Source organism: Toxorhynchites rutilus, chromosome 3 (genome assembly GCF_029784135.1).
Source record: "Toxorhynchites rutilus septentrionalis strain SRP chromosome 3, ASM2978413v1, whole genome shotgun sequence".
Taxonomy (NCBI): domain Eukaryota; kingdom Metazoa; phylum Arthropoda; class Insecta; order Diptera; family Culicidae; genus Toxorhynchites; species Toxorhynchites rutilus.
This window is the reverse complement of record NC_073746.1, coordinates 85,890,155-85,909,006: the sequence shown is the minus strand read 5'-3', so window position 1 is coordinate 85,909,006 and position 18,852 is coordinate 85,890,155. Positions and strand designations below refer to the sequence as shown.

At 38.4% G+C, this 18,852-nt stretch overlaps 2 protein-coding genes across 6 annotated transcripts in view; one reads left to right on the top strand and one right to left on the bottom strand.

Moving 5' to 3' along the window:
* LOC129780367 (serine-rich adhesin for platelets) overlaps positions 1–18,852 on the top strand; it is a 239,832-nt gene that overhangs the window by 101,986 nt on the left and 118,994 nt on the right. The gene's annotated exons all lie outside the window — the stretch shown is intronic.
* Positions 6,470–8,903, bottom strand: LOC129780369 (uncharacterized). Its single transcript, XM_055788557.1, has 3 exons — positions 8,766–8,903; positions 7,448–8,710; positions 6,470–7,377 (listed from the first exon to the last, which is right to left on the bottom strand). Exons 1-3 carry the CDS (start codon positions 8,802–8,804, stop codon positions 7,087–7,089), a joined length of 1,593 nt encoding a protein of 530 aa, XP_055644532.1. The 5' UTR covers positions 8,805–8,903; the 3' UTR covers positions 6,470–7,086.

Here is an 18,852-nt window from a genome sequence, read left to right as displayed (position 1 = left end):
ACGACATTAAGATCCCTCGAGCCCTTCCTCTATCTCTCTCTTCGCCGAGTGTTAAATACCGGCCGGAACTGTTTGTGGTCGGCAATTTCATAATTGCGGAAGACATTTTCATCTTACTGTGCTAATTCACGCGGAGGAGTTCAGATGTTAAGTTTTGTGAAATAGTGGTGCGATGATGTGTTCTGGTAGTGGAATGAGTTATACTGCATTCCATTAGAAATGTCAAGGGAAAGAATTATGAATCGGTTTCGAGTGGACCTACGAGCTCATCTGGAACCTCGAATTATTTCATCTCAAGTACAAGTGGGAATGTTTAAAACTGTACTACTGATGCAATTGGTATTTGCATGACTACCCACGAATTGGGACCGGTTCGAAAGATGTTCTAACCCGAAGGTGATACATTAATTACCCACAATCTGGTCCTATCCAAAGTTAGTCCCACCTCCAAGCGATGCTTTTGGTCGAAATTTCGCTTCGACCATATGGCGATTAAGCGCTGTCAATTTCAAGTTGAGAGAAATAGCCTATTCCGAAAACACCATCCGACACTGGATCTTAAGGTGGTCATGAGTGCATGAATCGAAGCAGCACAGGTCCGGCCTCGATCTTACGAAATCCGATGGCATTATGCGCAGGTTGTTTGTGATTGGGTTGCGATTGTATGTTAAAGGTATCTGTCAGGTCTGTCGCGGTCAGGTTTTATTTTTTTCTCGATCAACGCTTTTCTGTTCTGAATGTTGTGTGTGTATGTGGCTTTCGATACGGCCGAGGTGGCGTTCGACAGGCGCGAATTGCAAATAAAATGCACTTAGCGAGGCGCTGCAGCGAAGTCTGGGTACTAATGGAGCGTGGTTCGAAATGTCGCTGCCCGTCGGATGTCAGTCCGATGTGATGGTCTTCCTCGCGAAAGGTTGTGAATTGTTTCGCCGTTTCGTAAGAGAGTTGGGAAATGTGTTACCCAATCGAAAGTTAGCATTGATAGCATCGTCTGCCACACGTTCGTTGTTTCGATCCATAATGTTTTTTTCCACAACCGTGATGAGTTTTCTTTGAAAGCGGTCATCATGAGATGCGTTGTCAAAACCTGTGCCATTTCATATAAATCATTCATTCAATGGTATCGACATCATCATCGATACTTCTGAATTGTGCTTCACGGGTGTTCGCGGATATTATTAAATAAAACTCGGATCAACATGAAGATACATTGAACAGACAAACATAAAAGCTTACTCATGTTATACCGAATCGATGACAATAACAGAAATAATGTTTTTTTTTTTTGTACAACAACGTTCAGTGATTAATTTTGAACAAAGCGATCCCCCCTGGGGAGAAACGATACGTAATACTCGACAGCAATCAGTCGAAGAAACGAATCGAACTCGCCACAATGGCCAAGAAACAACAAAGACATCCGACGTATACTTCAACGAGTATTTGAATTGTTATCCTCCAACGCGAACCCGACCAAGGAAATGCTGTAAATTGATGGAATGAATGACGCAGTTTGCGTCATACGCCGCAAAGCTTACAATTTGATACAATAGTAATCGATGAGACCGAAATTTAACGCAAAGTCGATGTTCCCAGCGTTACATATTTGATAGCAACAATTTTATATCAATGGTTAAGTTCTTTGTTAGTTCGTAGTGATTATCCATTTTAAAAATTTAACTCTACATTCTTGAAGATAACTTTGAATGTGATCCAAGTTGGGATTAAATTAAATTCAGGTTTGCTGATTTGACATCAAAAGTGATGGCTTAACAGCTTGAAGTATTTTTTGCAAAGTTTGTTGCTTCTGTCGGGGTTACGTATCGCGATTTATCCTAATTAGACGAAAAGATCGCGAATCGTCTCCGGATTTTGTGTTTTCTATTGATGTCTATAGGGTTGAGTCCGAACTTGAATCTGAATCATTTGTCTTTTTTCTTTTACTTTCCGAACAAAACAAGATAATCCCGTATGTACATAGAATATGTATGACATATTCATTGATTGATATTCTTTTGTCCGTTTCTTTCCAGGTATTCAAAGTAAAGGCTGCCAAAATCGAATGGAAACATGATGCTCAACTATCATCTTCTTCTTGTTTACGCCTATATATAACTTTCGGTCGAACGACTCGATTCTAACATGTTCGAAAAAGACATTATATCTCAAAAATTTGGTTGAGTAGGTACAACCTTAAGTTCTCCTGGCTTTCGAATGTTTGATCCTTAATAATTAATAATACCCTTAACTAAAAAAAAAGTCACAGGAGGGTAGTGTCCGAGACACTATCGCATGGTTGACGTACAATTTTGTTAGGCTATCTGTTGCGGGTTGAATTTAGATATGTTGGAAAACTTAAGTTATTAAACTCTTTGATACTGATTTGGTGGCTATGAAAAGATTTTCCAATGTTTCTCGTCACATGAACTATCCTAGGGTGAAGATGAACACAATAAAACAGACGGCTTAAATCGGACGATCCGTCCGCCGGTTTCTCCAGGTTCTTTGGTTTTGAAGTCTGTAATAAAATAAATTATTTTATTCATTTTCACTGTAATGAATAGTTATGGAGTTCCCAAAATCATTATGCAAAACTCTCGTAAATCTATCAGGAAACGACTGAGCCGTAAGTGTTAGTAGAGATTGGACTCGTAAAAAATGCGACACTTTGTTTTGGAAGTAACTTTTTATCGCGTGGGTAAAAATTAATGAAATTTTGGGTAGTACTAGTTTAGAGTGTTATGTGTGCAAAATTTTATCGAGATCTGTGAAGTTGTTTCCGAGACGCATTCGAAACAAGAAGAGCTACGCCAGAAAATCTTGGGCGCGGTGATCGATGATCCCGGTCAGTCGCACAGATGGATCGGCAATAGACTTGGAATCCACCATTTCACCGTGTTCCGCGTTCTGAAGATGTTCCGGGAGATAGAGAGCTAGAAAGCAAACGACTGCGATTCTTGACAATCAGAAGCGTCGTGAGGAAAAATAATTTCATTTGCGAGACGTTATCATGAGCTACGCCGACGCAGCCTTTGCTATTGCCAGGCCAGTGTGGTCAAACCAAAAATAAAAAGATGGGTGGGTTATATCTATGATATAACCGCAAGGTTGACGTGGGACCTTAGCTTAGCAATTATTTGTTTGTATTGATTAAATTCTTGTTTGAATGAAACAATTCCCGAATTCAATTGAATTCAATATATTTGCTTAGTGAGTAAAAAGATTGAACAAATAGCATGTAAGGTCATGCATTCATGCATTGTGATATATTATGTTCTTCGTCACAAGTAAATTTAATGACAGTCCTTTTACGTTTGGTATGATGCCTAGGACAAAATTTGTGAACGGAAGGATTATCGAACGATTATATTATTTTGCGTTTCCTTCTGAAGTTTGCATCTCTCTAGTGTACGAGCTTCTCGAAGCGAAGCTTGAAACTTCAAAGTTCATTCGCATCTAGCGTCTGCACGACTTTTCCAGGTTCCAGTTTAGAAGATCGTGTTAGGGAAACATATTCTAGTCTACACAAAGACAAGTACGAAAGTACTCGCAGTTTGCATTCATTTGCAATGTCCATTTCCCCAGAAACCTTGATTTTGAAGTCTGTGTTGGGGAAACACATTCCAGTGGGAACAAAAATGCCCCCAACTTGCATGAATTTGCAATGCCAATTTCCCCACGCTATATGGATTTGAAGTCTGTGTTAGGGAAACATATTTCAGTCGGAACAAAAATACCCCCGATTTGCATGAATTTGCAATGCTCCAGGCACCTTGGTTTTGAAATCTCTGTTAGGGAACACATTTCGGTGGGAACAAATGCTCCCCTCACCTTCATGTGTTTGCAATGCCGATTTCTCCAACGCTGCATGGTTTTGAAGTCAGTGTTAGGTAACATTTTTCAGTGAGAACAAAAGTCCCCCTACTTCCATGTATTTGCAATGCCGATTTCCCCGAGGTTGCTTGGTTTTGATGCTGTGTTGGGGAAACCGTAAATCGGGCCAATCAAAAAGAGGGAGTTAGGGCGTTTAGATAACGCTTTACATTTTACAGTTATTCAATTGTTTATCTAATGAAAAATAACATTTTATCAAATGCGATAGATGCGTAGAAATATTGCTTATCAATTGATGCAAACATCTTTCCGATCCAGAAAGAAATGTTCAAGTTATAAGCATTCGGAATCTTTCATTTTTTCCAGCATGTGCTGTGTTTAGGTTTTTGTTTTACCCCCCATATACTCCGGTTAGACGTAGTCCCACGTCAAAAGTCACAGAGGTTGTGTCCGAGACACGACCGCATAGTTGACGTAGGATTCCGTTAGGCTATCTGTTGATTTTGGATATGTTTGAAGAGTTACATCGTTAAACTCTTTGATAATGATTTGGTAGCCCCGAAAAGGGTCGTTTTGTTTGGTTGTTGGATATTGTTTGTTCGCTCCACCAGTGTTTACCGAGTGATGATGACATAAGGATGGTAAACAGTCGTTGGATGGTGCGTATCAGATAAATAATACCGAAGTGGAACAAGATATGATGAAAACCGCCCTTTGTGAACTTAGACGAGATGCCTCCTATGGTATGTAAGGATGAAATAAAGAAAAAAAATCACCAATGTAATATGAGGTAATTACCAATACCGAACACAATTATCAATTTTTCTCATCATTAAAAACATGTTACTTCAATATAGAGAAAACATATTTGAAATGCGAAAGGTAATTTTCTTTTATAATTTTTACTTTCTTTCTCTTCTCTTGAATGGCGTTAACGTTCCCTGTGGAACTTTTGCCGTCTCAACCTATGAATTAATTAGCGTCATTTATTAATACTTAGTTGAGTTTTCTTAAGCCAAATAACACGCCTTGAATGTATTCTGAAGAACAAGCTCTAGAATACGCGTGACCGCAGTGCAAGTCGAAGGAAATTTCTTTGACGAAAAATCCTCCGGCCAGAACGGGAATCAAACCCGAACACCCGGCATGATAATGTGAGACGCTCACCACTCGGCCACGGGTGCACATAATTTTTACTTTCTGAGTGTTTATTCAACCCAACGCGAATTCCAATTGGACTAACAGCACCTAATACTTTACTTTCATGTATTTGCAATGTCGATTTCCAATTTGTACCCCAATATGTTCCCGAAAGACGTAATCCTACGTCAAAAACGAAAAGTAGAATGTGCTTCATTACAACGTTACATGTATTCGGTTCTACGTTTTGCTGGATGTATTCGGTTGGATGACAAAAGCAAGAATTACCTCATATGCACATTTTTAATTCGGATAGTCGACAAAATACGCGAGGAAATCGATAGCGGGATTTTCTCAGACCGTATTTTGACGACTCGCCAATATTCTGCCGTATTCTGAAATCCGATCGAGTCAAATTTCCCGAATCGATTGCAAAATCGAATTCTGTCATCTGTTCGACTACGACGGGTTGTGCAAATGTCATTCGACCTTGAAACGTAATGCGATATAGACGTCATTGAGCTTCGTGTTCTATTTTAGTGAAGCGAATATTGTTATGAATTTTCGAGTGAAATAAACGCGCTTCAAAACAAAAAATTTAATTGAAATATCTTGAATGAAAATTGTCTCTGATTATTATATTTATTCTGGATAAAACTTTGGCTGAAATGCGAGTAGATTCATAAAAAAAAATAGTTAAGTTGGAGTCAGAACTATGTCTTCTAAGTTTTCAAACAACATCGAATAAAAATTTTCATTCAAATTTCAACAACTTAGATTTGATTTCGGGTCTGCCTCTTAAGCTGCTGCTGGGTAGATGTCCAATGTATCAACGAATAAATACTGATAGTGACGGACAATCATTCATAAAAATTAACAACGCTGATATTGAAATGGAAAGTCGTTCGGCAGTGCCATATTCGCCTCAGCTGAGCAAAATTATAATGCCTATATTAATGTTAAATTATGTGGTTCGATGAAGAACAACACATTTGCAATAACGAAATTTATATTGGTTTTCTTTATTTAATTTGTCTACTTCACGACAAAAATATATTCCCTTTTTCACTTTACATTTAACGTTCAAGAAAACAAACATGTCAGATTCGTAAATGAAATACATCGGGAATGGAATACAAGGAATGGTTTGTGTTTTTTTTAAATTTTTGTCGGTGGTCATCGACTTGGCGCTCTATTCCTCGGTGTGTCAAACATAAGTATGAACTCAAGAGTTATGAACGTTTCATGTATGCGTAGATCGTTAATTCATTTAAACACACTTACAATACATCAGTTATTTTTTATTTAACGACAAACATATTCACTAGAAATAATTTTCATGGCAGACCAACGTTTGCCGGGTCAGCTAGTATAAGAATGTAATTATCCTATTCATGGTATGCGATGTCCTGAGGTGATTCGGAGAATGTCCGACCAGATGAAATACCGGAAGTGGCAGAAAAGCACTACCGTAACTTTTGGAACAATGAATCAGGGACTGCAACCAAGGAGTGTCTTCAGAAAAGTTTGCTGCCTTTTCTAGAGAAGCATGAGATTGATTGTCTTCTCTAGCCCAAACTGGCAAGCTATTGAAATTTGACCAAACAGTGGTACAACTACAAATTCCAAGTAGTGGAATCTGGCCAATACCTCGGTGCTAAGGCCGACTGAATAATACTGGTCGATAATGAAGGAAAAACTTAATAAGAAGAGTAGAATTTCTAGTGAAATTCTAGCGAAAATTGAATTTGGCTCGGAAAAAAGTTCGAGCAATGGGCTATGGTCAGAAGTAAGTCTGAAACGAAGGTCTTACTAAATGTATAAAAACCAGTGATGTTTACAAAAATTTTTGTGTCCGAATTTTTAGAGCAATTTTCAGTACCGTTTAAAAAAAGTATTAAGAGTTGTAATACGTGAAGCATTACATTTGAATTTAGTGAATGTGAATTGGTCTCGAATTGAAATTCACATATTTGTATCGACTTGAACCAGTGCCGATATCAGAAATCAGAACGAGTTCAAAATCATGATCAAATCATGATAAGTTCATCTCACTTTATGCATTGTAATATAGTTTCAAGTATAAAAAAAGATCCATACATTCATTTATTTCTACCTTATCAACATATCAACCAGTTCGTATCCACTTTCCTCCAGATCAGGTTCAAATAAACCGTCCGATATTCTGTCGCTCTCAGGTTTGGATTCATTGATGGCATCAGCTACACAGGAATCCAGCAGCGCTTCCAGTTTTCGAGCTGCTGCCTGTGCCTCGTTCGAACGGCTCGCCAGACAATTGCTCAGACGGAACCGGCTGGCAGCGATCTCCACCGCGTATACCCTCAACATTTCGTCCAGTTCCGAGTTTATCGTTTGCTGGAACTCAGCCATCTGGTCCAGATTCTATTTGGCAACGTGAATATTAAAACATATTGGGAAAATTACAGTTATTTTTAAATTTCCAAATACATACCGTAGCAAGACAAGCTTTCGTCTGGTTGAAAACATCACCGGTGTTGGCATAGTTGGTTTGGGCTGCACAGCTAGCGATGTTGGCAGCAAAATCTTGACTATTTTGCTGTACCAGCTGCAGTATCTGCTCGGTCGCCCCACTGATTCGACCGAGTCGACCCCGTTCCTTGTAGAGACAACTACCAATCACGCTTTGCACATTATTGACGGGATTCAGCAGTTCGTTGGAGTATTTTTTGTAGCAGGACTCGACGATTGTCTCCTGAGCTAGGTATACATCGGTCAGGTTGAGAACGATACGCTGCATTTGGTTGGAGAAGTTGGAGTAGGATTGTAGTGCCAGCTCCTCCGAGATTGATCCGATGGTGTCGTAAGTGCTGCTGATGTTCATCATGTCCGATGTGTTTCTGCGATATAGATCGTAAAAGATTCGGGTGTACTCTTCGGAATGGCGATTGATCAATGGTTGTAGGTCCCGGTTTCGTGCCAATGCGTCTAGCTTTTCAACGCCAGCGCTGATGTCGGATGTGATTGCACCGAGATACGCGGTGTATCTTTTTATTGCATTATCTTTTTCAGCCGGTATTTGACTTTTCACGTACTGAGATGAATTTAGTTTTTGCTCAGCGGAATTTGTTATGCTATAAAATAATGTAACGTAAGAGTTCATCGAATCAACGTTGCGGGTGATTGAAGCCACTACGTTTGAGAGTGTTACTGCTTGGTTCCTCATTTGCGCAATCGCTTCGGTGAGCGACGTTGTGAGATTCGAAATAATGGGTTCACTAGAATCTTCAGAGCTTTTACCGATCTCTATCTCAATATTTGTCGTTATGTTGGTAATATTCAGCACGATGTCATGAAACGAGTGTAAAGCTTGTGTGATATCAGTGATGCTGGTACTTCCAAGAGTGTTGTTCAATCTGGTTGTTATCATTTGTGCGTCCGATGCGAGAAATTCACTCATCTCGGTCAGTGACATGTGCAACATTGAAAACAATTCCGTGATCGGAGTGTTTTCATCCGCTGATGCTTTGGTCACATTTCCGGTCAGATACTGGCCAAGTGTTGTTACGTTTTGTGTAAGCTGGGTAATTAAATCGGCCACCGATTGTAGATTGTCCGTTTGTCCTGGTACATTTAGGCTGCGAATATTCTGTGTCATTGAGTTCAAAGCATCGTTCACACTTTTTGCGTTGGAAATGAGCAAATTGACGCCTTTGAACGATGTTGATAATCCAAAATTAGCATAGGTAGGTGCGGTCTGAAATAATGCTAACATTTTAGTCGATAATATGATGGAGTAACTCATTCCATACCTGAAACGTTACCGCCAACAGCAATGGTATCCAAAACATGTCTGATCTGATGCAGCCGAACACATCCACTGACTTATGTTCATTTTATAGATCAGTATTTTGTTCCCTGTTGAAACTTGAAAATGTGTCGGATGCCGGCATCCCGTACAGAGGAAAAAACAACAAAAAATTAGGAAAATATCTGGCCCGACCGGCGACTCCAGAGCAATCAACTCAACAAGTTGGTTAAGAACAGGTTCCGATGGCATGATGTAGCTTTTTTGGTAGGAGAGATTGTAAAAAGCTATGTAGGTTAAGCATATGTTTGTGTCAAGCAGCTTGCCGAGTACAACTCTGTTGATTGATGAGGTATTTTTTTTCGCACCAGTTTGAGATCGCGGTTCTTCAACATTATGTTTGGATGATCCATTTGTCTGTTTTCGTCTCCCATGAGATATTCCTCTTATTCTGTTTGTGTGTATTTACGACAGAGAAAATTGCAACATCCAATCATCGAAATATTAAAACTCTTTATTTCAGTTCTGAGACCACCCCAATTAGTCAAACCGATACTGCACCGAACCTTGCATCGATTGTTTGCGTGTGGAAATTTATTCCAACAGGCTGTCCATTAGTGGATAATAAAGAGCGAGACGCAACAGAAAAAAAACACCGATGCAATTTTCTTGTCGAGCTGTCGCTATTTGATGCTAATCATAGCTGCTCTATTTTTTATCTGAATTAATAGTACATTTGTCACCGCGGCTACTGTCCCGATGGCAGTTTGTGATTAGCGATTCAGAACAGTATGCACCATTGAATTGATAATCTGGTGCTGCAAACGGTATGCTGCACTGGCCGAACGGTGCAGTGTGCGCTAAATTATGCGCCTTGCGACCGGGTCGCGCAAGGTTTCTTGAGAATACGCGCCATGTAATTGCCCATTCACAGATTCCGGTGCTCGTAATCGCTTATCAACCTTTCAATGAGAATAAGTGATACATTTACTGTTCGTTACAGCGTTGCCTGATCGGTCATGTCAATGGTTGTTGAATTCATGTTACTCGTCAATATTAATTTACACTTTGTCCAGAGACTCAAAAGACATCTGGAACTAATTTTTCAGAATGTCCTGCAGTAAATTTAGAGATTCCGTGTGTGTGTCATCACTATTTGCATGTAATGTGATGTTGTTCTTCCTTCGTTCTACGTCTGTCTTCCATTTTTCCCTTCAGATTATGGAATAGACAGTAGTCACATAGGACTATGTCGGGTGAATGCGGTTGATTTCAATGACGATAAGTTTAAAAAAAGAAATCCTTCAAGTTTTTGAATGAACGTCAACGCGCCAGTGATTGATGATATTATTCAGTGAAAAAGTATAAGGATCTGTGCCTAAGGACACGAACAAAAGCTTAACATAGAACTGGGATTGTACGAAAAATGGTGATGAATTTATTTTGTTTAATTGTTCAAAAATTCGTAGATTTTACTAATCTAATATTCTAAATGGTGACTGAAAAGAGCCGTTTGTTATATGGATTTATATTCTACAAACAAGGTGTAAGAGTTGAAGTGGTATTAAAATGCTTAAAAAGTATCTGTAGTCAACGATGACATGTTGAGTTCCGACCGAGCTAGGGATCCGACAACGAATTTTCTGCCTGACTTACATAAGTCCGATAGATAGGACCGATGCAACGATAGAAGATTTGTCTAAAAAATAATTTTCCAGCTGTCCAACCAATGAAACAGGCGTGAGTCAGTCGAAAAATTCAGTGTTAACCCCCACGGACCAACACGAGGCTCAATGTGGTAAATTAATTGTCTTTGTAGTCAATTGGAAGTGAATGTACTAATGTCTATTGATATTGATTTTATGTTCAGAAAATTTACTGCTGTTAAATCGAGACGCGTGAAGATGTTATGATTTCTTTTTGATTGTGAAATTTGATTTTTATTTATTTATTTTTATTTTATTTAAAAAACCCAAACAAATAGGGGAAAGATGGTAAATACGAACATCATAAGTGAAAGTTGTTTTTTTCAGAATTTCACAAAAAATATTTAGCTATCTCACCATAAATTGATAGTCTAAGTCAGTTTTTATAATACACTTTGTTTTTGAATCAGAAATTTTGCAAAATGAATGTGTCCGGCATCTTTGAAAAAATAAGTAGGGAAAGACGGACCCGTAGAGGGAAAGATGGACACTAACAAAAATTTATATTTTGAAAATCAAGTTGATGTACTTAATGAGTGGAGGACTTCAAATAGGCCTTAAAAAGTTTATGGGTCTTGGCCTAAGGGCACGGACGTGACATAGTACTGTGATCAGTAGCGTTGTGTGTGGGCGGCAAACCAGGCATTTGCAGGGGGCGTTGACCCTTTGGGCGCCAAAATCCAAGAATTTTCAATTGCAATTTTTTCCCCGTATTATATTACATCTTTCAATCCAGTAAAAACATCCATCATGAGTAGTTGCTTCTGTTCGTACATGGAACCAATAACATCTCTTTTATTATTGCAAAATTGAAACAATATCACATCACAATACACCAATACTCTTTTAATTTTTCGCTACGCATGTCCGCATGGGCGCCCTTAAATGCTATTCATTGTTTTACAGTTATTGCTTAAGGGCGAGCCCCTGTTGGGAAGGTAGAAAAATAATAAATTTTGATTTTTTTTTCGGATGTTAGGAATAAAGTGAGATATTCGGGTATTTTGGTTATTGTTTAATGTATATTTGAAGATGTATTTTTCTTTTTTTTCTGCACGAATTATGATAATTACGCTGTTGACAGCTGGATGTTAAAAACTGTCTGAAAATGGGTACCTTGCTGATAGTATCGGTTCTAAAGCAACGGGGTGTCGCAGAACCAATTCCAATAAATATTTTGAAACTTTGGGACAATACCTAAAACGTCACATAAGGATGCCAAGATGACGGCCATTTTTGTCAAAATGAATTATTTTTCATTAAAAATCGGTGTTTAAAAGCTCATAACAATTCTAAAAAATCATTAAGAAATGGCTATGTAACGCTTTAGATAATTCATTTTTACATGCTGACAAAAAAATCAGCCAAATCGGTTGAATAAATCCTGAGACATCGAACCACCAGCTGAAAAAACAAGGTTTTTAGAAAAATGCGTTTAAAAATTCCATATCAAAAAGTATCGTGAATTTTGAATTTCCGTGGGTTACGTATATTCGAATTTCGATTATTTAATGGCGTTATGTTGGTACTCATGTTTCTCACTTATGCCGACAAGTTCGGCCATTTTGAATGTGCAGTTAATTGTTGACAGCTGCTTTGCTTGAACGTGTTTTGGCTTGTCTCAGATTTTTACCTATTCAAAAAAAAAAAAAAAAATAGATTAAAGAACCTGTATCAAATTTTGTGTGAAAAACTAAATTAAGTGCTCGGATGCATTCCGAATGTTGACTGTGGCATACGGAGAAGCTACCTTGGACCGAAGCAAAGTTTATCGGTAGAGCAAAATATTCTCAGAAGGCCGAGAAGATGCAAACGACGAAGAGCGTGCCGGACGTCCGGGCACTTCAACAACAGACGAAAAAATTGATGAAGTGAAGAAAATGGTATTGGCCTATCGTCGAATCACCGTTAGAGAAGCCCTAGACATATCGATTGGCTCGTGCCATTCGATGTTTATCGATGATTTGGAAGTCACCGAGAAATTCGTCCCAAAATTGCTCAATTTCGACCAAAACAGCATCGCATGAACATTGCTAATGAGCTGTTGAACTTTGTCCGCGACGACCCAAATTTGCTCCAGATGATCATAACTGGTTACGAATCGTGGGTTTATGATTATGATGTGGAAACCAAAGCTCAATCATCTCAATGGAACCTGCCGCACGAACCAAGACCGAAAAAAGCGCGCCAAGTTCGGTCGAATGTGAAAGGTTTGTTTACAGTTTTCTTCGATTGCAGGGGCGTGGTACATCATGAGTTCGTGCCACAGGGTAGTACGGTAAATAAGGAATATTACCTGCAAGTTATGCGCAATTTGCGAGAAGCAATCCCAGAAACGCCCGGATTTGTGGAAGAACGAAAATTGGCTTTTGCACCACGATAACGCCCCTGCTCACGGTGCTCACGATAACGGTGCTTGCGCGCGACTTTTTGGCCAAAAGAAACACACTAATGAGGTCACAGTCACCGTATTCCCCAGATCTGGCCCCCTGTGACTTTTTCTTGTTCCCGAAAGTGAAGAAGTCCATGAAAGGATGACGCTACGCTACGATTGACGAGATAAAGACAGCATTGAAGGAGGAGCTGAACAAGATAAAAAAAGATCTTTCGAAGTGCTTCGAAGATTGGAAAAAACGTTGGTACAAGTGTATAATATCTCATGGGGATCACTTTGAAGGGGCAAAATAGATATTCATGAATAAATAAATCATTTTTTAAAAAACACAAAATTCGCAATACACACCTCGTATAATTCATGTCATTTCCACCTCGTATAATTCCTGTCATTTCCATACAATGATGGAATCAACATAGAAGAAATATTAATTAAATTAAAAAGCATTAATTGAAAATGAAATCTTCAATTTTAATAGCGATATATTTTTAAAATCAAAAGTATTTCAATTTCAAAAATATATTTACTGTCCTTATTGGCATTTCCTTTGCGAGGAAAAGTGTTGTTGATAGCTTTTTTGGATATATTATTCTCGAAAACAATATTTTCTAATATGAATACAATAGAAACTAAACATCGCTCTCCTTTGATAGATTACTATTTGGCAGCCTGTTTGCAAGTACATTTGAACGAAAATATGAAAAACATGTCGAAAATATACAACCGAATATTTCCAGTGCTTTATCAGAGAAGAAACAAAGAATCGCTAAAACCTTGATTTAGATGCAATTGTTGATCATTTTGCTTCAGCTAAAGCACGCTAGGCAAAGATTTGCCCAGAGTATAAGCGAAGCTGGTAATGATATTTCAAAAAAAGTGAAGTTGGTTTCACCAAATATCACAATCCCTACTAGCGCTGTCTACCCTTACTACGCCACTGACTGTGATTGTGTGTAGTAATTGCATTTTAATTGAGTTTCTTCATTGTTCAAAATTTGTAATTTTTTCTTTTTTGAAATATCAAATGAAAGCCCTAAAAACCGTTTCTTGTATGAACTTGCATGCGGGATGACGTTCGTGCTGGCCGACGAGAGTTATTTTCCGCTGTCAAAGTCCGACATTCCCGGCAATGATCGGTACTATACCAGCGATAAGGCGTCTACACCCCCGGAGTGAAGTACAAATACAACATAGGTTTTAGAAGAAAGTTATGCTGTATATTGCAATCTCCGACAAATAGATTTCAAAGCCCTGGTTTAACAAGCCGAGCGGATTTGCCATCAACCAGAAGGTGTACCAGCAGGAGTGCCTGAAGAAGATTCTGGTTCCGTTCTTAGAGGAGCATCATTCTGATGAGGAGCATCATTCTGATGGGGAATACCCCAAGAAGACGTTGGCGTACATCGAGGAAAAACAGATACCGTATGTAACCAAGAAATGGAACGCAACCAACTTGCCCCAGTGCCGTCCGATCGAAGATTTTTTCGGCTCCCTCAGTGCTCTGGTATACAAGAATAATTGGCGGACAACGAACACCAAGCAGTTGACCACGAGCATCCGGAAGATGGATGTCAGTGCCGTCCAGCGCTCTTGTGAGAGCACTTTTTTTCTGAAGAACAACCGTTATGTTTTTCATAGAAAAAGGTGAATTGCTTGAAAATTTTTTTTTACTATAACACTGAAGGAATTCTCATTTTTTATTGGACACCCGTTATGTTGTCAGTCGTTGCTCTAAACGAATTACGTTTGAAAACGTTGGGTACTCTTCCTCCGGTTGTTTGATATCCTGGTTCCGATTTCCTTCTGTTCCTGGTCTACTGGGAATAATTTGAATGTTGCCCATGACCAAATTTTGACAAAAATTTGGGTACACTGTTTCTCTAGCTTCGACGCCTTACTTACAGCTAAATGGAAAATATAAAAATTAAACAAAATAGAGACAACATTCCGTAAGCAAGCACATTTTCAAAATAAGAGGTGTTTAATTTATTGAATGCGCTATTAGAAAACACGACAAAAATGAGTCAGCCAATTTTTTACTCTACCAACCTATTTTATTTTGCTAAAGACATCTTATCGACTGTTTGAATAGCAAGAATATGGATTTTTTTTTCTTTGAATATGAACGAATTGAAAAATTTGTGTTGGAGTCCGGACTTTCAACGACTTGTAGTAGGTAAACTCGAGAAGGGCAACCGCCATCATAGTAGTAGCTAGGTACGTGAAGGCCACCACCCTTGTACACCCAAACTAGCGTTGGCAGAAAACATTTCTCGCGTAACTTTTGAAAAGGTCCAATGTAACATTTTCGTCAACTCGAGAAAAATGAAGTTGAAGACCCGAACATTATTCTGCGAATTGTCTTAAAAGGTATCGATCTTTATCACTACTTTTACCACTAGCAGTCAATAATAACTCTGAAAAACCAATCGTAATAGTTGTTCCGTGATTTGAGCTTAAATTTGAAGCCTCGGAGCGAAAAATGTTACATTGGACGTTTTGACTGCCCCTGTTTGCACATTGGACATATTACGTTTCACGATAAGAATTTGAAACTAACTACTGAAGAACAATCGAAACATCAGCATTTCATTCTAAAGACAGATTATTATTGTCTTCACTCGTTGAATTGCACTGACATAGATAACAACACCTGAAAGAAACAAAAACTCAAAACGACCGAAGTACGACTTCGTGTTGTTTTGATTGCTTTGTTACTTCGGACGTTTCGAGCGTCGGAGGAAAGAGGCGTCTGAAGTAACAGCCGAGTGCTTAAAATCCGAATCTGTACATTGGATATTTTTTACATCGGCGATTAAAAGATGAAGAAGATAGATACGTGAACGATTGTTTTTGTAATGCATTCAATGATTGAAAACTAATAGCGTGCATCCATTAACTCGATTTGTTTACATTTGTTACATAGGACCTTTTCAAAAGTTACGCAAGATTTCATCTTTGGCAGAAAAGATGCCATTTCCTGTGCATGAGAGTCAAATGCGCAAATAATGAGCTATTTTGAAAGCTTAAAAATGGTTCGTATGTATGCGAGCAGACATCTCTTTTAGTTTTCTTTTCTCTTTTCATTTGGGATTGTGCCAAAAAAAAGTCCATACGACGCCAATGGGGATCGAATCAAGGCGGGCTGGAATGCAAAGTTACTTTACACGACCACGCTATCCATATAGCTGCCAGCGCTATTATAAAAGAGCGTGATAATACGAGGGTCACTATTTATATTTCGGGAATTGGCAACACTGATGTCATGTGAGTTCATCTGACGGTTCCATCGTAAAGTTTGATATTTTTGACGATATACGTACTCAGAACATTTTGTCATACGGACGCTATTTGTTTATTTTATATTTAGTTGAAAGTTTGGTCTCGGCAAAAAAATGGAACTGAATCGTGAACATTTTCGTGCGATGATCTTTTACGACTTTCGACGTGGATTATCACAACAAGAGTGCGTCAATCAACTTAATTTGACTTTTGGCGATGAAGCTCCATCAAAACCCACTGTGTATCGCTGGTATAGTGAATTCAATCGTGGTCGTAGTTCGCTGTCCGACGAGTTTCGTGAAGGTCGTCCAAAATCGACTTTAGTGCCAGAAAACATCGATGCTGTGCACGAAATGATTAAGCAAGATCGTCATGTAACCTATTGTGAGATTGAGGCATCCCTAAGCATTAGTTCCACCAGCATATATGCGATTTTACATGAACACTTAGTTGTGCGAAAATTATGTTCACGTTGGATCCCACATAATTTGACAATCGCTCAAAAAAAAAAGGCTCGTGTCGATTGGAATAAATGCTTTGAAAATTGGTTTAAGCGCATGCAAAAGTGTATCGATCATCGTGGCGAGTACTTTGAAAAACAATAAAAATATATTCGCAGCTTAACTATTTGTTTTTGTTCCTATTCCCGAAATATAAATAGTGACCCTCGTATTACACCTCATCATAAAATGAAGTTGGAAGGTGTTTTCTAAGACGATAAAGAAGAATATGAACGATAATATATCTTTCTCTGTCTGGGCCGAGTATTTGACAAACTGTACGAAAATCTTTCATATGCTTTCATTTAAATGTGTCTCCTGTTTCGCTCGCTCATATTGGCTCTAGCATACCTTTATATATAAAAGAGAGTTTTTCCCACGTACGTATAACTCATCATCACGGGAGAACGGCTGATCAGATCTACGTCGTCCATATATTTTGTGAGTTTGTCTTCACCTAAATTAGATTGATAGAGTACTTTGGAAAATATTTTAGATGATTAAAAAAAAAATCGAAAAAAATGGCTATGCAAATCTTTATATATAAAAGAGAGTTTCCCCACGTACGTATAACTCATCATCAGGGGAGAACGGCTGATCAGATCTACGTCGTCCATGTATTTTGTGAGTTTATCTTTACCCAAATTAGAATGATGTAGTACTTTGGAAAATATTTGAGATGATTGGAAAAATTTGAGAAAATTGACCATGCATATCTTTATATATAAGAAGGATATTTAAAATAAAAAGGGAAAATTCGAAAATAAGAGGTACGCATATATATGTTTCGCTGTGGAAATCATCATTTTGATCAATTTTACAGATCTGAACGATAACATTCGAACTCTCTTGAAATATATTCGTTATTCTTACCAACCAAAATATTCTCTAGAGATACATTATATGGCAGAACAACGTTTGCCGGGTCAGCTAGTATATTATACAAATGATATACATGTATTGGGGAGTAGAACATTTTATGTTATCATTCAACTCATTTAATGTAATAAATCGGGATGCCAGAACATGTGTTAAAAATAAACTTTGGGTGTAGTAGCTGAGTTCTGAAAGGACCACTTCCTTTCTTTCTGGTAGCAGGAATTGGAAGGACCGCTACCTAAATAGCGGAGCTGGTTAAGGGACGTCACCACTAAAGTTGTAGCTGAAACTTGTAAAGCTGACAGTTATTTGCGTAGCTATTTTGAAAACTTAGTTAATAATTATAGCTCAGCCATTCCATGCCCAACCGATATAGTGGTTCTCAGATTTTCGAGAACATTGGTAGTTTTGGTCCTTATCCCTAGTATTAAAATGCATTCCATGGAGAGAATTTTGAAGGGATTATTTTTGATTTGTATGTATAATACATGTGAAATTTTTTTTCGACATGATTACTTTCTATTTATTGAAACGGAATGTGCTTGTAGGCATCTAAAACTACGGTTGATCAACGATTAAGTTACCATTTGTCGCAATTACGACCTCGGTAAGCTTTTGAAACGCGCGACAGGTTTTAATAATATAGTCTGGGTCCTCGGTATCAAGTGCGGGTCAATGTTTGTCTGAGACTCGTTGTGCTTGATTGGCGTCTGGTACAGGACTTGGCCTTCCTGTCGCGTCGCACTGAAAAATCCAGTGAATTAGAATCAGAGCTGGATGGCGACCACATATTTTTCACCTAGAACGGCAGATGACCCTGTAGTCACATTTGAGTGTGGTCCTTGTTGAACTAACACATTCAGCTCCGCTTTGTATCCCACGGTAGGGCACACTTATTCAGAATGACCATATATTTACCTCATATTCACTACAACTCCTTCCGAAATGAACACCGGGTCCATTTTTACCATTCGAGCATTGGAACACCAGCATCCTGTTAGTGGCTCATATTTCTCTCACTCACTCATGGAACAATCGTTCGCGGAGCCTATTTGTATAATGGTGAAAAAAATTTCACAAATTTCACACAAAAAAAAATTGAATTTCTTCAAAAGAATGAATGTATAACACTGCTGCCAACGCGTTATACAAAGGCAATCTAAACCGATGAACCTACAAAGTTTGAACCATCATTTTTTCGATAGAAACATCTGGTAACATGTGTATAAGAAAAACTGTACCAATCGATCTTAAACAACCCGTGGATTTTAGAAGCTATTGTTGATCTATGATCAAACCTCGTAATTATTCTTCACATAAACACAACAA

Excerpts from the sequence above, each read along its gene's own strand:
- LOC129780369 (XM_055788557.1), bottom strand. The coding sequence starts at position 8,804 with ATGTTTTGGATACCATTGCTGTTGGCGGTAACGTTTCAG. Across the intron at positions 8,711-8,765 it reads TGTTGGCGGTAACGTTTCAG|ACCGCACCTACCTATGCTAA; the intron begins GTATGGAATGAG and ends GCATTATTTCAG. Across the intron at positions 7,378-7,447 it reads CGAAAGCTTGTCTTGCTACG|AATCTGGACCAGATGGCTGA; the intron begins GTATGTATTTGG and ends GTTGCCAAATAG.